General features: G+C 22.7%; 2 protein-coding genes across 5 annotated transcripts; one reads left to right on the top strand and one right to left on the bottom strand.

Annotated features, from left to right (window-relative positions):
* Nucleotides 1–2,679: 2,679 nt before the first annotated feature.
* Nucleotides 2,680–10,980, bottom strand: LOC122503039 (protein Skeletor, isoforms B/C). Its single transcript, XM_043613442.1, has 12 exons — nt 10,709–10,980; nt 8,464–8,686; nt 8,206–8,314; nt 7,409–7,647; nt 7,148–7,316; nt 6,873–6,993; nt 6,655–6,791; nt 5,605–5,740; nt 5,159–5,348; nt 4,182–4,537; nt 3,198–3,305; nt 2,680–2,998 (listed from the first exon to the last, which is right to left on the bottom strand). The coding sequence occupies exons 1-12, from the start codon at nt 10,782–10,784 to the stop codon at nt 2,796–2,798; spliced, it is 2,067 nt and encodes a 688-aa protein (XP_043469377.1). The 5' UTR covers nt 10,785–10,980; the 3' UTR covers nt 2,680–2,795.
* Nucleotides 10,981–11,010: 30 nt separating this feature from the next.
* Nucleotides 11,011–14,852, top strand: LOC122503042 (putative ankyrin repeat protein RF_0580). 4 transcript variants are annotated; one of them, XM_043613448.1, is made up of 5 exons: nt 11,064–11,173; nt 12,405–12,484; nt 12,627–12,866; nt 14,302–14,429; nt 14,545–14,852. In XM_043613448.1, exons 2-5 carry the CDS (start codon nt 12,429–12,431, stop codon nt 14,838–14,840), a joined length of 720 nt encoding a protein of 239 aa, XP_043469383.1. In that variant the 5' UTR covers nt 11,064–11,173; nt 12,405–12,428; the 3' UTR covers nt 14,841–14,852. The 4 variants fall into 4 exon arrangements, with proteins under 4 accessions (XP_043469385.1, XP_043469381.1, XP_043469383.1 ...); XM_043613450.1 differs by lacking the exon at nt 12,405–12,484 and having other exon boundaries at nt 11,011–11,138; XM_043613446.1 differs by lacking the exon at nt 12,405–12,484 and having other exon boundaries at nt 11,011–11,173.
* Nucleotides 14,853–18,211: the final 3,359 nt, after the last annotated feature.

Genomic DNA, 18,211 nt, shown 5'->3' with positions numbered 1-18,211 from the left:
TGCTTTATACTCCATTGGAGTTTCAGTTTAGAAAAAAAAATAATAATATAATTTTAGTACAATTATTGTCATTGACGGACTGCATTGAAACATTAGATCTAAAGAGATCTGTTGTGCGTGATATACCTAGTTAAATATGAATTTTTCTTTGTGGAATTTTTCTTCACTTTAAATCTTGCCATAAAATATTGTGAAAAAAAAATTGCAAACTTTTATTAGAAATTTAGATATATTCTCAGGCGAAGAAAAAAAAACTGATTTCAGAAATGGGCTTAAAAAAGTGAAAAAAATTAAAAAAGAATTAAAAATATTTTATTTATTTATTAAAGTAGATTTATTTTTATTATTGAATAATTATTGTGACGCAGTGATCACATATTATTTTGTTGTTGTTTAAAAACGTCTTGTTCGTTATTTTAAAAGAAAAATCGATGGTGCTTGCGAAAAAAAATGTACAATTTTTTCCTATGTTTATTATATAATGTTATAAAATTGAAATCTATTAGGAAGTATAGAATCGAATTAATTTCTGTAGATACAAATAATTTGTTTTAAAAAAAAGTTTATTTAAAATTGAGTTGTTTTAACTTGTTTTTTTTTGTCGTTAGTGAATTATTAGAAAAGAAAAAATATACTAAGTAACATAAATTAAAGACATCGAAATAAATCGTGGGTTTAATTGAAATGAGAAAGAAAACCAAATAATCAATTTTGCACTTGAAATTTAATAAAAAAAAAAAAATAATAAAAAAACAAAAAAAAAAAAATGGGTAATTGAAGTTTGTTAAAAATTAGAAAAAAAGGTGTTTTCACTTCTCGGGGGCCTTAGCGCGAATCAGAATAATTAGATTTGTAATAAAAATATTTGTTGATTTCAAATTTCCAATATATACATATATTGGTTTTTTCATAATAAAATTTCACGTTTTTTAAATTGATAATTGATAATATTGAAAATAGGTGTATTTTACATAGCAGCCTAATTTATTTATTAAATGAGAGAATATCATATTGCATATCTCACGATTCTTGAACTTTATATATAGATTATGTAACCAGTGAATCAACGTAAAACGATAGATTAATTATTATAAACATAGTTGTTAATTAAGAGTATAGATTCCCCTCTTATATACACATGGATTTCAAGTTTCATTGTATATGTAATTAAAATTTAATAATGATTGTCTATGTAAGATATGAAATAAAACATTTTCAAGTTAATTCACAATGGGTCCAAATTTATTTCTTTTTTATTCTGTTTCAAAAAAAAAACCAAAGAAAAGCCGTATTTTGTATAAAAATTGTAATTAAGAAACAGAAGTTATTCAAATTTTTTTCATTAATTACTAAAAAAAAATTATTATGAAAAATAAATTTTTCGTTACAAATTGTGATTAAAAACAGAAATTACACAAAGTTTTTTTCTAAAAGAAACTAAAAATTTGGTTAACAAAAAATATGTTTGACAAATCAAAATTATGAAAATTTTTTCCTTCATTTTATAAAAGTGTTTTAAAATTCTCAATTATATTTTCAATTAAAAATTGTGATGGAGTTTATAAAAGAATTTTTCTTTATTTCTACAAATATTTGAGATTTTGATAAACAATAATTGTATTGAAGAAATAAAAATAGAAATTCTGAAAATTCTTTTTATTTATTACGTAGAAAAAATGGAAGATTTGTTAAAAAATTGTGATTGAGAATTATAAATGGTCCAAATTTATTTCTTTTTTCTCTTTTTTTTATAAAGAAAAACAGGAAATTGTTTAACAATTTATTGTAATTATGAAATAGAAATTATACAAATTTTTTACATTAATTTCTAAAAAAAATTTAATTTCATTAAAAATCGTTTCATTTTTTTTAAAGAAACTGAAAATTTGGTAACAAAAAAAAATGTGATTGAAAAATCAAAATTATGAAAATTTGGTTCCTTAATTTTATAAAAATCTTTTAAATTCTCAATTTTATTTTCAATTAAAAATTGTGATTGAAAAATCTAATTTATACCTATAGAAAAATTTTCCTTTATTTCTAAAAATATTTTAAATTTTATTAAAAACATTTTGATTGAGAATAAAAATGGTAAAAATTTATTTTATTTTCAACTGAAAATTGTAATTTTTTTTAATTGAATTTTTTTTTTTAATATTTTGAATTTTGTTTGTTAGAAATGAATAAATACAGAAAAGTGGATTTTTGCGTTTTTTCGCAATTATTTTATTAAAAATACATTTCAGTCATTTTTAAATATTTTAAACGTTCTTAATTTTTTTTTGCTTTTAATTATTTAATTAGAAATATTTTAATTTTATCATTTCGTTAGATATTGGTTTCTAAATATTTTATTAAAACTACAATATAGATTTTTTCACTTCTAGTTTTGCATAAGTAAAAAAATATGCAAAACTAGAAATACTTCAATTTTTATCATTTCATTGATTCAATATTTCAAAACTGTTATTTAAATATTTTTATTAACATTACAATAAATCATTTTATTACTTCTAGTTTTGCATAATTATACAAAAAAAAAAAAATATGTAAAACTAGAAATAGTTCTTCTTTATAATTTCATTAGAAATTTAGTTTCAAAATATTTTATTAAAACCACTATAAATACTCTTTCAACCTCTAGTTTTGTACACGAAGAAAAATATACAAAACTAGAAATATTTCATTTTTATCATTTTATTAGAAATTGTTTTTTATTTTCTAGTTTTCGTAAACGCAAAAAAAAATATAAAAAACTAGAAAATCGACAATATTTCTTTCTTTGAGCAAATTTTTCAAGTAAACGTATTTTTGTAGATAAGTGAAAAAATTGTCAAAAATATGAGAAACCAACTCGATGAGTGAATGAAACCCTGACTTCTTGTGTACGAATCGATGACGTGAATTTTCCAACCCATATTTGCATGAGTGAAAGAATTGTAATAGACAAAGTCAGGCCAAGAGGAATTTGGAGTTATTTCTAAAACGCCGCTTTCTCCTGTAATGAAAAATGAAAATTGCAATTAATTTCCGGATGATAATATAACTATATTAATTTAATTTAAATTAATTCAATTTAACTTTATAATAATTTTTAATTTAACTTTTATATTAATTTAAATTTAATTTTCTGTTATTTTTCCAAAAGATGTTTTAATATTTAATTTTTGTGTTTCAGTTTTACAAAATTAACAAACCTGGTTCACAATGATGAATTAATGATCTGTTGAATTTTTTGAAACTGGGAAAATCGTCGTCTAATCTTCTGTCACGTGCATTGTGCTTGCTCAAGCATAAAGGACCAACTGCAAATGGATATTTACTTGTTATTATTTTATTCTTAATTTTTTATTTCGTTTTTTTATTTAGTAAGATGTTTTTTTACTCAGCTTTTTTATTTACTTATTTTTTTAGTTAATAATTTTTTATTCAGCCATTTTTCATTTGATTTTTTTTATTTAGTAAGATAATTTTTATTCAGCTATTTTTTTATTTACTTATTTTTTCTTTAGTTAATTATTTTTTATTTAGTTTTTTATTTCCGATTTTTTATTTACTTATTTTCCTAGTTAATTAATTTTTTTTATTCAATTATTCTTTATTTAGTTATTTTTTGTTTAGTAGCTATTTTTATTTAGTTTTTTAATTTTCTATTTCTTATTTATTTTTTATTTATACTACTTTTATTAGTTTTTTTATTTGCTATTTTTTATTTCCTTTTCTATTTCCTATTTACTTATTTTTGTAGTTAATTATTTTTTATTTACTTACTATCTTAGTTAAAATTATTTTTTATTAAACTATTTTTTCCTTAGTTAATTATTTTTTATTTAACTATCTATTCTTTAATCAGCAATTTTTTATTAACTTACTTTATGTTTAGTTTTTTTATTTGACACATTTCTTTAGTTTTTTATTTGCTATTTTTTATTTAGTTTTCTTATTTGCTACTTGTTATTTATTTTTTATTTGCTATTTTTTATTTAGTTTTTTATCTAGTTATTTTTTATTTACTTATTCTTTTCATTGCTTAAATTTAATTCCAGTAATTCAGTTTTTAAAAATGCAAAAAAAAAAAAAAAAAAATGAACAAAAAAAAGAAAGAAAAATAGAAGAGAAATTGCATTTTTTTTGTTACTAATTTTCCATTTTTTTCTTTGCAGAAATTGAAGACAACTCACCAGCGGTCGGTCTGGGTCTTCCTCTTCTTGTAAATTCAACGCCAGCGAGAACACGAACTTTACTTTGAGCGCTGTCACTCAATCTGTCGTAACCGCCGTGTGGTTCGTCGGTTATTATCAGAGGATGATATAATTCGGCACTGTGAGGATTATTACCACCGTGGACATTGAAGCTGTAGGTCAATCCTCGACGTAAAAATAATTCTGGCACGAGTTGTCCGTTTATGTACCAAGCGAGACCCATTGTCGTTTGTCCCGTGATAGCTTGATAGCCCTTTTTACCTCCTGACGGGCCAATCGTTGCTTTGAAACTTCTTATACTTCGATCGACGATGTCTGATTTCTCCCATGGCTCTCTGTTAATTAAGAAGAAAACGAAAAATTACTAATTGTCTCTAAAGTTTCGAAGGTTCGAGAGTGAATGACAATTTTTTTTTAACTACGTTCGAATTTTGGTAAGAATATATTTTTTTCTGAATTAAAAAGTAATTTTTAACTAAATAATTGTTGACTTTATTTTAATTAATTAGCTTTTGAAAATATTTAGAACGGAAGAAATCGAAGAGGAATTCTTTAGAAGGAAAGAAATTTCGTTCAGTTGAACGTAGAAAATTTTTGAAAGAATTGTCTTTGAATCGAAGGAGAATTGTGATTCTTTAAAAAGAAGGAAATTTTATCAGTTGAACGCTCAAAACTTTTGGAAGAATTGTGATCGAGTCGAAGAAGAATTTTGATTCTTTAGAAGGAAAGAAATTTCGTTCAGTTGAACGTAGAAATTTTTTGGAAGAATTGCCATTGAATCGAAGGAGAATTGTGATTCTTTAGAAAGAAGGAAATTTTATCAGTTGAACGTTGGAAACTTTTGGAAGAATTGGAATTGCGATTGAATTGCAAAAGAATTGTGAAAGAATTTTGATTTATTCAAAGGGAAAAAATGGAGAAAAACGAAAAGAAAAATGTTAGTAAAAATTAAAAACCTTAAAGTTTTATCATCTTCTGTAAAGTCCATACAGGAACTGTAGGGCTCAGAGCGTCCGAGTTCCAATTTTAGACTACGTTTTGGATAAACGTCGTGAAAATTGGGTTCGTTATTCTCATCAAGTCTTCCTAGGGCCCAGACAATATAGACGGAACCATTAGTTGGATACTCTTTGTCTCCATGATCAGCTGTCAATTCAAAATTAACCATTGGAATATTTATAATTTACATACATAAATATTTCATATTTAATTTTTTATATTTCATATTTATTTCAACATTTAGAAATATTTAAAAATAATTCAAAATATTTCTATTTAATTTACTTAAATTTAATTAAATTTGTTAATTTAAGAATTTAATTATTTTTAGTTTTAATAATATGAAATATTTTGGAAATTTTATGAAATAATTGAAAGTAATTGCCAGAGAAATTAAACTCACAAGAAATGAGCGTGCGACGATATGAAATTTTCGTTAATCCGTCTTCTCTTACAGCGGTTGTAAGCTGATTGCTGTCTAGACCGCCAACAACGTCATCTTTACAGACTCCTTTATATTGTCCAAGGACCTTTCCGCACTGTAATTTTAATTTCACAGTTTCAGTCAGTATTTCAATACGAATCAAATATTTGAAAATGATTTTAATACTTTCTACACAAATGAAATTTTTATTTTGATATTCATTACGTTAATTTAAATTAATTTATTAAAATACTAATTATTATTGTTATACTAAAATAAATATTAAAAATAACTAGGAAATGTTACGAGGGAAACACGGTTTTTATTAAATTTCACGAAAGAATTCAATCGTTTCCAAAAATTTTAATACACTTTGTATAAGAATTCAATTATTTTTTATTCAATTTTAATTAAATTCCTCGAAAGAATTTTAATTTTCTTCGAAACAATTAAATTTCCTTCAAAGATTTAAATAAAATTCTTGACAAGAATTTAATTATTCTCATAAATAATGTAATTCTTTATAGGAATTGAATTATTTTTAATGGAATTTAAATGAAATCCCTCAAAGGAATTCAATTATTTTAACAGAATATTTATAAAATTTTAGAAAGAATTCAATTTGTTCCCAAAAATTTTAATACAATTCAATTGCTTTCAATACAATTTTAACTAAATTCCTCAAAAAAATTTATTTTCTTCGAAAAAATTTATATAAAATTATGGACAAGAATTCAATTATTTTCATAAATAATAAGATTCTTCGAAGGAATTCAATTATTTTCAATTCAATTTGAATAAAATTCTTCGAGAGAATTCAATTATTTTCAAAAAATTTCGATAAAAATCTATTTAAAAATTCAATTATTTTTATGAAAAGTGTAATAAAGTTCTTCGAAAAAATTCAATTCATTTAAAAAATTTTAATAAAATTCTATACAAGAATTAAATTATTTCAAATTCGAATTGACGAAAATTAATGAATTTAAATTAAATTTTGAAATTAATTTTTAATTAGCAAAGACTTACGGGAGCTTTCGCAGTGATATTATAATCTATCGCGTATCCTCGAATATCATCAATGTAAACGACAGCAACGTCTGCGCCTTCCATTTGACTACGTTCCTCGGAGCCGGAAAGACCAAATGCCATATAATCACGATCGCCTGAAATTTGAAATTTATTTTCGATACAGGTTAATTAAAATCTTTTCGTGAACCAATTTTCAATTTCAATGCGACAATTACCTATTTGTCCTATTAATCCAATTGTGATTTGAGGACCAAATATTTGCCACTTCACTTGATAATTCTTGTGAAGTTGAACGCAATTGTCCATATTTTCGAATATAGTCTTCGACGGTATATTCTGTAAATAATTTTTCCTCTGTATTAGCACTGATAAATAAATAGTAAAAGAGAGATTTTTACTCTATTTTTTATAATATTAATTATTATTTTTTGAATTTTTTTATATTTTGAATTTTTGATTAATTATTATTTTATTATTAATTTTTTCGTACCTTTACTAATGAAGGTGGAATATTTAAACCATCGGGAATGATGACCGATCCAAAATTGGTATTTGTTTCAATATCGAAAATACTGAGCCAATCAACATTGAAGACAGTGAAGTTCCCTGGCAATTGAATTATTATCTCTTCGCCCTTGTATTCTCGTAATGATTCTAAACTGCAATTGATAAATTTCATAAATTTTATTAAATTAAAAAAAGAAAAAGAGAAGAAAAAATATTTAAAAAATGGAATTTTTAATACACTTACTAGCCATATTCATCGGGAACTTTGGTGCCTTTACTCGAGGGTTGTGCTCCAACTCCGACCCAAAAATAAGTGTCTTTCCCTTTTCCATCGTAGGTTAATTGGGGAATTTTTATTGTCTTCGCATCTAGTATTTCAATCGAATCTGACGAGACATTATGTTTTCTTTTCGATAATTGGAGAATTTTTTGCGGAACTGGAGGATCAAATTCCTCCGGAATATGGACATCACCGAAAGTGTTCTAGTAATGAAGAACAGAAAATTGATAAGCAAAAAAATTTGATTACCAAACAATTGATAAGCAAAAAAATTTGATTACCAAACAATTGATAAGCAAAAAAATTTGATTACCAAAAAATTGATAAGCAAAAAATTTGATTATCAAAAATAAATATTGATTACCAAAAAAATTGAATACCAAAAAAAATTGATTAACAATAAAAAAAGTAATTAACAAAACCAAAATAATTGAATTAATAAAACAAGCAAAAATCAATAAACCTTTTTAATAACTAAAAAAAAGAAAAATGACTGCAAATAAATATTAATTTGTTTTACAGTATTTTGGTTTGTTAATTAATTTTCTTGTTAATATTTATTTTTACTTTGTTTTTAGAAAACAAAAAAATCGATAAACCTTTTAACTATAAATAGAAAAATTTACTTTGTAAGTAAATGTCAATTCACTTAAAGTAAATTTTTTCTCTAATTACCTATATTAAATTCGTTGATTAAATTTATGAAATTCGTTAATTAAATTTATTAAATTTATTTACTAAATTTATTATTCGAAAAATACCTGACTGTTTATGTCATATACGGCGAACCATTTAATATCCCTGATTTTTTTATTATCAGGAAGTGTTAAAGTAAATTGCCTATTTGTGTACGGACCGAGAACATTTGTACTGAAAAAATGAAATATTATTTTAAATACCTAATATAAATTAATTAATATTATTATTATTATTTTTCATTATTATTTGTCCTGTTAATATTATTGTATTGATTCTAATTTTCATTTTATTTTTTTTTTGCAGGTGTTTCGAATTCTTACTGTCCCCATTCGTCTGGAACAATAAATCCTGTGGGTCCTGGACGATTCGTACTTCCAGCCCAGAAAAATGTATCAGCTCCATTGCCATCGTAAACGAAGGATTTGAAAAGTAACGTGTATTCGTCGACAACATAGACTTCGCCACCAACCTGATGATGATAAGTGTTTAATTTTCCCAAATATCTTCCACTATATGACTCCTCCTCATTTTCTTGAGCGGAAACTAAAGTAGAAATTTTTATTTTATTTTAATTTAATTTTTATTTTAATATAATTTTTATTTTACTTTAATATAATTTTTATTTTATTTTAATTAAATTTTTGTTTTATTTTGATTTAATTTATATTGAATTATTATTTATTTTTACAGGAATCAATGTTTGTTTGACAACTATTCATCATTTTTCATCTACTTCAAATTTTGTCATCTGTTTCATCAATTTGGATAATTTCCTACTTTTTTCATCATTTATCATGATTCGATTAATTTTTGGACGCAAAATATTTCAAGAACAAATGAATCTCCAATGCCGAATACATAAAAAAAGTTCAGGATTAATGAGAGAAAATTTTAATAAAATTCTTTGCAAGAATTCAATTATTTTCATAAATAATAAAATTCTTTGCAAGAATTCAATTATTTTCATAAATAATAACATTCTTCGAAAGAATTCAATTATTTTTATAAATAGTAAAATTCATTGCAGAAATTCAATCTTATTATTTTAAATCTCTAATAAAATTTTTCGAAACAATTTACTTAATTATTTTCAAAAATTTTTAATAAATTGTTCGAAACAATTGAATTATTTGTATAAATAGTAAAATTCTTTGCTAGAATTAAATTATTAAAATTCTTCTCAGGAATTCAATTATTTTTAATACAATTTTAATAAAATTCAAAAATTAAATTTTTAATTATAATTATTAACATCACACGATTATTTTAAAAAGTTGAAAAAAATTCTTTGTCTAGTTCAATCATTTTCAAAATTTCCAATTAAAAGTTTTGAAAAAACTACATTATTTTCAAAAAATTCAAAGAAATTCTTCAAATGAATTTAATTAGGATTTTAAAAAATTTTAATAAGATTTTTCACATAAATTCAAGTACAAGTGATTTAACTTTTATTTAATTCTAATTTTTCATGTTGAATGCAAATTTAGTATTTCCATTTTTAATTGATTTAGAATTTTTAATTTATCGAAAACTTAAATTATTTAAATTTCAACTTACTTGATTTTAAATACTAAATAAACTAAATCCATACTAAATAAACTAACTAAACCAAATTCATTAAAAATTAAAATTATCGAAATTTCTACATGTCTAAAGATTAATCGATTTAAATGTCAAATTATCCGAAATTTTGAAATTATTTAAATTGTTTTCATTCAATATATATTTTTTGATTAAGTATTTCAATTTTTTTTAATACAATTTAATTTTTCACGTTAATGTTATTTTATGTAATATTTTTTTTCACTATTTTGTTGACTGTGTTTGGAAAATAATCCACTTTTTCACCTATTTTGAAGAAAAAAAGATAGTGTGATCCCTGTTTTTAATTAAACATATTTTAGGTATATTTTATCAAATCGAATTAATTAGTTAAATATATTTTTAAACAAAATGAAAGTAAAAATATTAAATTAAATTAATTGAAAGTAAAAAAGTTGAATTAAATTATTTTAAAAAATGAATAATATTAAAAAATGGTCTAATTTGGAAGAAAATAGTTTTATTAATAATTGACTTAATGATGGTTAATTATTATTATTATTATTATTATTACTAAATTAGTAAAATTGATAAATTATTTATTAATTGTTATTCGAGAACTTTATTTATAAATTGTATTATATTTTATTATCCTTCTATTTTTTCTCAACAGAAATTACAAAAGTTTCTTAAAGAAATTAAATAAATTCTGTAAAAGAACATAGGAGCAAAAGTATCATTTTCTAAAATTTGTATTTCAAAATAAAATAAGAGTTGAAAAATATTGCAAAAAATTCTCTAAAGTTCAATAAAAGAAAAAAAAGAGTTAAAAATTGAAAGGACCAAAAATATTTTTCAACTGGAATTTGACTATAAAAAATACTGTCCCGTTAGTCTGACTCAGACATCAATCATAAAATGCATTCTTAACTATACACGTACATATAAGTTACAAAATAATCAATTAATAAAAGAAATTATTTTTATTTTACAGCTCTAAAGATTATTTCGAGAGAAATTTACCTTTGGAAATGAGAAGAAATGTCAAAAGTAATATCACAAGGTCAAAGGACCAGCACATTTTCACTAAAATTTTCATGATCACTTCATCGCAGATTATCTGCAATTCTTCGTTGAGAATATGAAACACTCATCGCGGAGTTATTTGGAAAATTACATTGTCTTGTGGGAAGGAAGAAAAAAATTACAAAACTTGAGAATTCATCTGGTGGCAAATGGAAAATATTGAAAGGATAGATATTGATGGAACCTTGCTCTTGACAAAGAAAGAGAGAGAGAAGTGAAAGAAGATAGTACTTGTGGGACGGATAGTATGCACACGGATACTTTTGGGCCTTATGCTGGAAGCGAACACGTCCTCCACAAGCGAAAGAGAAAGTACATAGAGTATGGGGACTTGGTTCCATGTCCGGTGCAATGGGAAAAAGAAACTGTAAATTTTTCTTGCTATAACATTCAGGCGGCAATGTAGGATTTGTTTTAAATTTAACTTCTTTTCTTTTCATTCTTTTGTTTTGAATTTTTTTTCTTTATTTTAATTTCGTCTTCTTTTTAACTTCAAATTCTTTTTGTTCTCTTCTTTTCTCTCAAACTTCTTTTTGTTTCTTTTAAGTTTCGTTTTTAAGTTTTTTTTTGTTTTTTTAAATACATACTCCAAAATTCTCTTATATTTCGAAAAATTCAATTCAAAAATTCAATTTGAATTAACTATTTAAATTATGTAATTTAATAAATCTAGGAGAATTATTTTTAATTTATTTTCTTTTCGTTCTTTTGTTTTGAATTTTTTTCTGTATTTCAATTTCGTCTTCTTTTCAACTTAAAATTCTTTTTCTCTTCTTTTCTCTCAAACATCTTTTTGTTTCTTTTATTAATGTTTGTTTTCAAGTTTTTATTTTTAAATTCTCTTAAATTTTCAAAAATTAAATTCAAAGCAATATTCAAATTAATTTAGTAAATATTTTTCTTCTTTTTTCTTCAAATTCAAATTTTTATTTCAATAATATTATCATAGTTTTTCTAACGATATCAAATTGAGACAAAAAACGAATTAAAAGTGTTGCGAAGCAACATTTTGATTCGCTTTTTGTCTCAATTTGATATCTTTAGAAAAATTGTGACGTCTCGTATTATTAAAAGTTAATTATGATTCTAAATATTATTTTTGCTTTTTATATCAGTCAGCAATTTTTGAAAATATTTTTATTTGCAGCAAAAAATTTTCTTTATTTGAAAGTTAAGAATTTATGGATCATAATTTATAATATTCATTATTATAGAAATCAAATTTGAAGAAACTAATTTTTACTTATCAACTAAATTTTTCGTTTTTCCAAAATATTGAAGTAGTTGGTAAATTTTCATTAACATTTAAATTGAAATGCTGAAAAAAAATAGTTTCAAAAAAAGTTTCTATTTTTACATCATTAGAATGGAAATCAATGAAAACTGTTTGATCAATCAGTTCTGTTCAGTGCGCACTCAAATAGAACGAATGCGAATAGAAAATTTTTTTAAAAAGTGCAGAAACTATTTTTTTTCTATTTTTATAATATAGAATAATTTATAATTATTTATTCTTCTATTTTGTTATTAAAAAAAAATGTTCTAAACTAAACAAAACTTAGTTTTGAAATAAATACGAATTTAGTTATGAATCTATGAAATGAATTTAATTGAAACGAATTTAATTGTACAGGACGAACCTGCGGAGGAAGAATTAATGAGACTTCTTCAGTTTGCGCCAATCAGGAAAATAAGAGATCTCATTATGAACTAGTAAATTGAGAGAATTAGTTTATTTTTTCTATTGATTTTGAATTTATAATATTTTTCTAAATTATTACTTAATATATTTTTTCTAAATAAAGTCTAAAATAATAATTTTCAACTAAAATTGAATTTTTATTTTAAATTACAGTCCATCGTTGGATTTACATTATCCAAACAAAGATCTGAGAACACCGTTGACAATAGCCATTGATCGTGGAGATTCACAAATTTTAGCATTGATAATAGACAAAATTCCCACCGACTTGGATTCTACAATGACACAATCTTGTGGAAAATCAGCACTAATGCACGCTTCGTATTTTTCGGGAAATTTGGAAATTCTACAGATTTTACTGAAGAAAGGAGTCGATTTATATAAAAGAGATATGTGAGTAAATTTAAATTGAAACTAATTTTCACATATATTAATATTATAGTTTATTTTAATAATTTAATTAATATTTTCTGGAAAACAATTTTTATTGAAAATCATTGAATTTGTGAGAAGAATTTTATTAAAAAATTTGAAAATAATTGAAAGAATTTTGGAAAAATTTTTGATAATCCTGAATAAATTCTTCTGAAGAGTTTCTTTGAATATTTTTTTAAATAATAGAGTTTCTTTAATAATTTCAATTGACAAATTTGAAAGTAATTGAATTTTATGAAGAATTTCTTTAGAATTTTTAAAATAATCGTGTTTGTTAATAATTGAAATTAAACATTAATTTGATTATTGAATTCTATTAAAATCTTTAAAAAATAAAATGCTTCTCAGAATTTTATTATAATTTTTTTAAATAATTTAATTAATTCAAGAAATTTTACTAAATTATTGAAAATAATAAAATTTTTACGACGAATAGATACAATTAAAGGTTTTGACAATATCTAATTGAATTATTTCCAAAAAAATTTCTTTAATTTTTTTCTATACAATCGATTATGTTAATAATTTTGCTAGATTAAATTTTATTATATTATTGATAGGAAATATAATTTTTCTAAACAATTTCATTAGAATTTTTGTAAATAATTAAATTCTTTTGAAGAATTTCTTTAAGTTTTTTTGAAAAAAATTTAGTATTTTTAATCATTTTAATTGAAAATTCTGAAAATAATGGAACTAAACGAAGAATTTTTTAAATTGTGTTGAAAATAATTAAATCCCTGCAAAGTATTTTATTTTTTATGCAAATAATTGAATTTCTGCAAAGAATTTTATTAAAATTGCATGCAAAATAATTTAATTCCTCAGAAGAATTTTGTAAATTATAAAAATAATGTAATTCTTGAAACGAATTTTATTTTGTAAAATTTTTGAAAATAATTGAATTTCTGCAAAGAATTTTACTGAATTGTATTGAAAATAATTGAATCCCTAAGAAGAAGTTTATTTTTTATGAAAATAATTGAATTTCTACAAAGAATTTTACTGAATTTCATTGAAAATAATTGAATCCCTCAGAAGAATTTTGTAACTTATAAAAATAATTCAATTCTTGAAACAAATATTATTATGTAAAATTTTTTAAAATAATTGATTTTCTCCGAAGAATTTTATTTAAATTAAAAAAAAATCAATTCTTTCAAGATAATTTAATTCATGCAAACAATTGTATCAGAATTTTTGAAAGTAATTGAATCCTTGAGAATTAAAAACAAATTTTTGATACTAATTCAATTCTTTCGAAAAAGTTTTTTAAAAATTTTTAAAAATTATTGAATCGTCTCGTAAAATTTTATTAAAGTTACATTGAAAAAAATCGAATTTCTGCAAAGAAAACTAAATTTTAATAACTAAAATTTTTACCTAATTCCAGAAGAGGATGGAATTGTCTCTATTACGCAATTGTTGGAAGAAAAATCGAAAACGTCGAGTTTCTCCTAAAATCCGGATTGAATGTAAATTCCGAGGATGAATTAGGAAGAACACCTCTTATGATTTCAGGTAAAAGATAATAAGAAAGAAAATAATAAATGTTTATTGTAAAATAAACCCAGAATATATGTTATTAAATTATAAATACAAACAAAATCAAGCTCAAGAATGGAATTTTCGACAGTTTTTCTATCAACATTCGATATTTTCTCTCTACTTTTGGATCACGACGCTGATGTACATAAACAAGATAAATTTGGATTTACCGCCATTGAATTGGCAATTTTAAGAAGAAATAGAGATTGTGTAATTTCTCTGATGAAAAAAGGAAGTGATTTACGTAAAGTTACACCCTTCTCGAGAAATACTATTTTACAATTAGCACAGGAACGTATGTCTGACATTCTTCCTGCAGTGAGATCGAATAAAAGAAGTTTAAAAACTCTTTCTCTGAAAGAAAATATGAAGTACAACTTTTAAAGAATTGTTTAAATTTTAAAAATCTGTTTCCAAAAGGTTTAATTGTTATATACAAATTTGTTAAAAATTTGAAAATTTATTTAAAAAATTCAAATAGTTAAAAATCGGTTTCCAATATTTTAATTGTTGATTAAAAATTTGTTTAAAATATTCAAATAGTTGAAAATTTATTTAAAAAATTCAAAATAGTGAAAAGTTTGTTTATAGAAAATTTAAATAGTTAAAAATTTATTCAGAAAATATAAATCCTAGTTAAAAATTTGTTTGAAATATTTAAAATTTAAATATGTAGTTACAAATTTGTTTAAAAAATTTAAATAGTTACAAATTTGTCTAGAAAATTTAAATAGTTAAAAATATGTGTTTATTTTTTTTTTTTTTTGCGGTTCAAATGAAATTCTTATCCTTGAGACACTTTTTCGTCCAGACGTCAAAACGATCGATCATTTCGTTATTCATTGAGTTCTGCCACTGATTTATTTTGCCACTTCTCATAAATTTTCCCTCTTTTTCAATTAATTTGAATTTTTTATTTATTTCCACTGCCTCTTCGTAATTTACGGCTGGATTACTTTTCATTTGCGTGAAGCTCAAGTGCTTTTCGAGAATATTTATTTTAAATTCACTGAGATTTTCTTTTTCGAGAAATTTTACAGTTTCTTCGATTACTGATTTTAAATCCTGAGGGGGAAGAATTTTTTTTCAGTAGGTAACTTTTTACTATTTTTATAAATAACTATTTTAAAAATTACTATTAAATTATTATCAAATTACTATCAATGTAATATTTAATTAATTAATTAATATTATTTAAGAAAATTTAACTTATTTAAAATTTTTGAAATTATTTTCAATTTTTAATTGAGAAAATTTTTTCATAAACTTACAGTTTTCATGTTTTCGTATTTTAGAAACAAAATATTTCTCTCGTGTCGTTTTTCCCAAAATCCGATAACATGATGCCAAAATGGACCAAATGAGACTAAAAAATTGAAATGAAATTAAAATTAAATTAGAATAAAAAAAAATATTTAAAATCCGGAAAATACGGTTTAATTTTGAACTAGTTTTTTCGTAATCGTGAATAATTTTCACTTTCGTACCTTTTCCTCCTAGAAATAATACACAAAATTCCTCGAAACTACCGGAATATCCCTCGAGTAATTGACAATGATGAAAATATGAGACACAAGTGTCCTTAACATTTCTGCTCACGTACATAATTTTCGGTCTCTTCTCGCCATTTCGAATTTGTCTTGGCAGCAAATGAAAGGGCAAATGGGTCTTTATAAATCTGGGACTTGGCATTTTTTCCACAAAACTGACACTGTCCAAAACCAATTCTGGAAGTTTATTCATGCCAGGTGTTCTTGAAATAATTTCCCTGTAGTCGAACAAGGAACTGTGTCTTCAAAAAGAAAACAGAATGAAAATTATTTACAAATTTTTAATTTTTAGAAAAAAAATTAAGAACTTATAATTTTTTAATTCACAAAAAAAGAATTAATAAAAATAGTTTGGAAAATTCTGATTTTTAATCTCGTTTTTTTAATTCGTTTTTTTTTAAATTCTAATTTCTTTGGAAAAAAAATTAATTACCAAAAAAATTGTTCGTTTCAATGACAATAATAAAAAGAAAAAACTTACTCTAAAAATGGAAATCTCTCGGGCAGTATTATTTTTCCTTTCTCGAAATCAAGATCATTAGCAATGCACCAAACCATTTCTTGGGTCCAAGTGGTACCTGTCAAATTTCAATTTTCAAATTATCTTTTTTGTAGAATTATTAATTCTGTAAAATTAATTTTATAAATTAGTTAAAAATTAATTAAATTTATTAAAATTAATTATTTCTTCTTTTATTTATTATTCATCTTACATTTTTTTTTCTGTCCAGTATTTTCAAAATAATTTTTAAGAGTCGTACTCACCAGTTTTTGGAAAACTGCAAACCCAAATATCATCGTGGCGAACCTCAAAATTTTCAATTCTGTCGGCGAATTGCTGAAAATATTCCGGTAGGCAAATCCCTCCGATTTCAATGTAACCAGTGCGAAATTCACTTGTAAATTTTTCACAAAGCAATCGATTAAGTTCACTCTCAGTGTTTGTATAATTAAAAGTCATTTTTCCCCAAATAATTTCGTTTTTTAACGAATTTTTCAAAAATTATTATTATTCTAATTTTTAATCTCAAGGAAAAAATTAAGTATAGTTTTATAAAATTTAAAAAAAACAAAAACTGGTACTGCAATTATTCTTATTATTTTTTTTTCTTCCTTTCTAAATTTTGTAATTAAAATTCTAAAAATCTATTTTCTGGAAATATTCTCAATTTTATTAAAATCAATGTTGCGTAATCTAAACTTGATAAAAAAAAATTTGTCTTTCAAGAAATGAAGTAGAAAATTGTTGCACTCAGCCTCCCATGAAGACAGCGCTTTGACTATATAATTAAGAAACTATTTTTCGCCATTACAAATGAAATCACACTGATTCTTCGACAATACTAGAAAATCTTTATATACTCAATCACAGTGCCATGATTTTTCAAGGTGATACGTGATAGCGACTGCAAGTTTTTGCCCTTATTTTTACAATAGAACAAGGTCAAAATTGATCTTTTCTTTCATTTTTCACAGGAAACGAAAAAAAAAAAAAAATGATGGAGAAAAATATTTTAATTTACATAATTCGCAAATTTTGTTTTTTTCCTGAGAAATCCAAAATCTATATAATTAACCGTTGTATTCCGGTAGTTTTTTCTTTATTTGTTTTTGTTTGCTTTTTGTTTCCTAATTTTTTTTTTTTTTTGATAATTTTTCTTTTTAATGTTTTGAATTTCAAAATTAATGAAATTTTAATTTTAATTCTTTAAAGATTAAAAAATACCAAAACTTAATTAAACCAAATTGTTTTTAATTGAAAATATTTCTTTTATAATTTTGAATCTGAAATAATTGAATTCTTATAAAGAGATTTATCAATATTTTTCAAAATAATTAAGTTCCTTGCGAAAAATTAAATTAAAATCATTAAAAGAAAGTTAATTCTAACGAGCAATTTAATTAAAATAATACCTATTAAAAATGTTTAAATTCTTATGGAATTTTATCAAAATTTTTGAAAATATTTAAATTTCTGGAAAATATGTTGCCAATTATTTTATGAAAATAATTTAATTCTTTCAAAAAATTTTATTACTTATGAAAATAATTAAAATCTTTATTAAAACTTCATAAAAATTGTATTAAAAATAAGTGAATTATTATAAAGAATTTTACAAAAGTTTTTTAAAATAATTGAATTTCTGTGAAGAATTTTATTATTTAGGAAAAGAATTAAATTTTTTCAAAGTATTTCATTAAATT

The sequence above is a fragment of the Leptopilina heterotoma genome, unplaced genomic scaffold, assembly GCF_015476425.1.
Source record: "Leptopilina heterotoma isolate Lh14 unplaced genomic scaffold, ASM1547642v1 Lhet_24, whole genome shotgun sequence".
Taxonomy (NCBI): domain Eukaryota; kingdom Metazoa; phylum Arthropoda; class Insecta; order Hymenoptera; family Figitidae; genus Leptopilina; species Leptopilina heterotoma.
The sequence above is the reverse complement of the archived record's forward strand: the minus strand, read 5'-3'. Positions and strand labels throughout refer to the sequence as shown.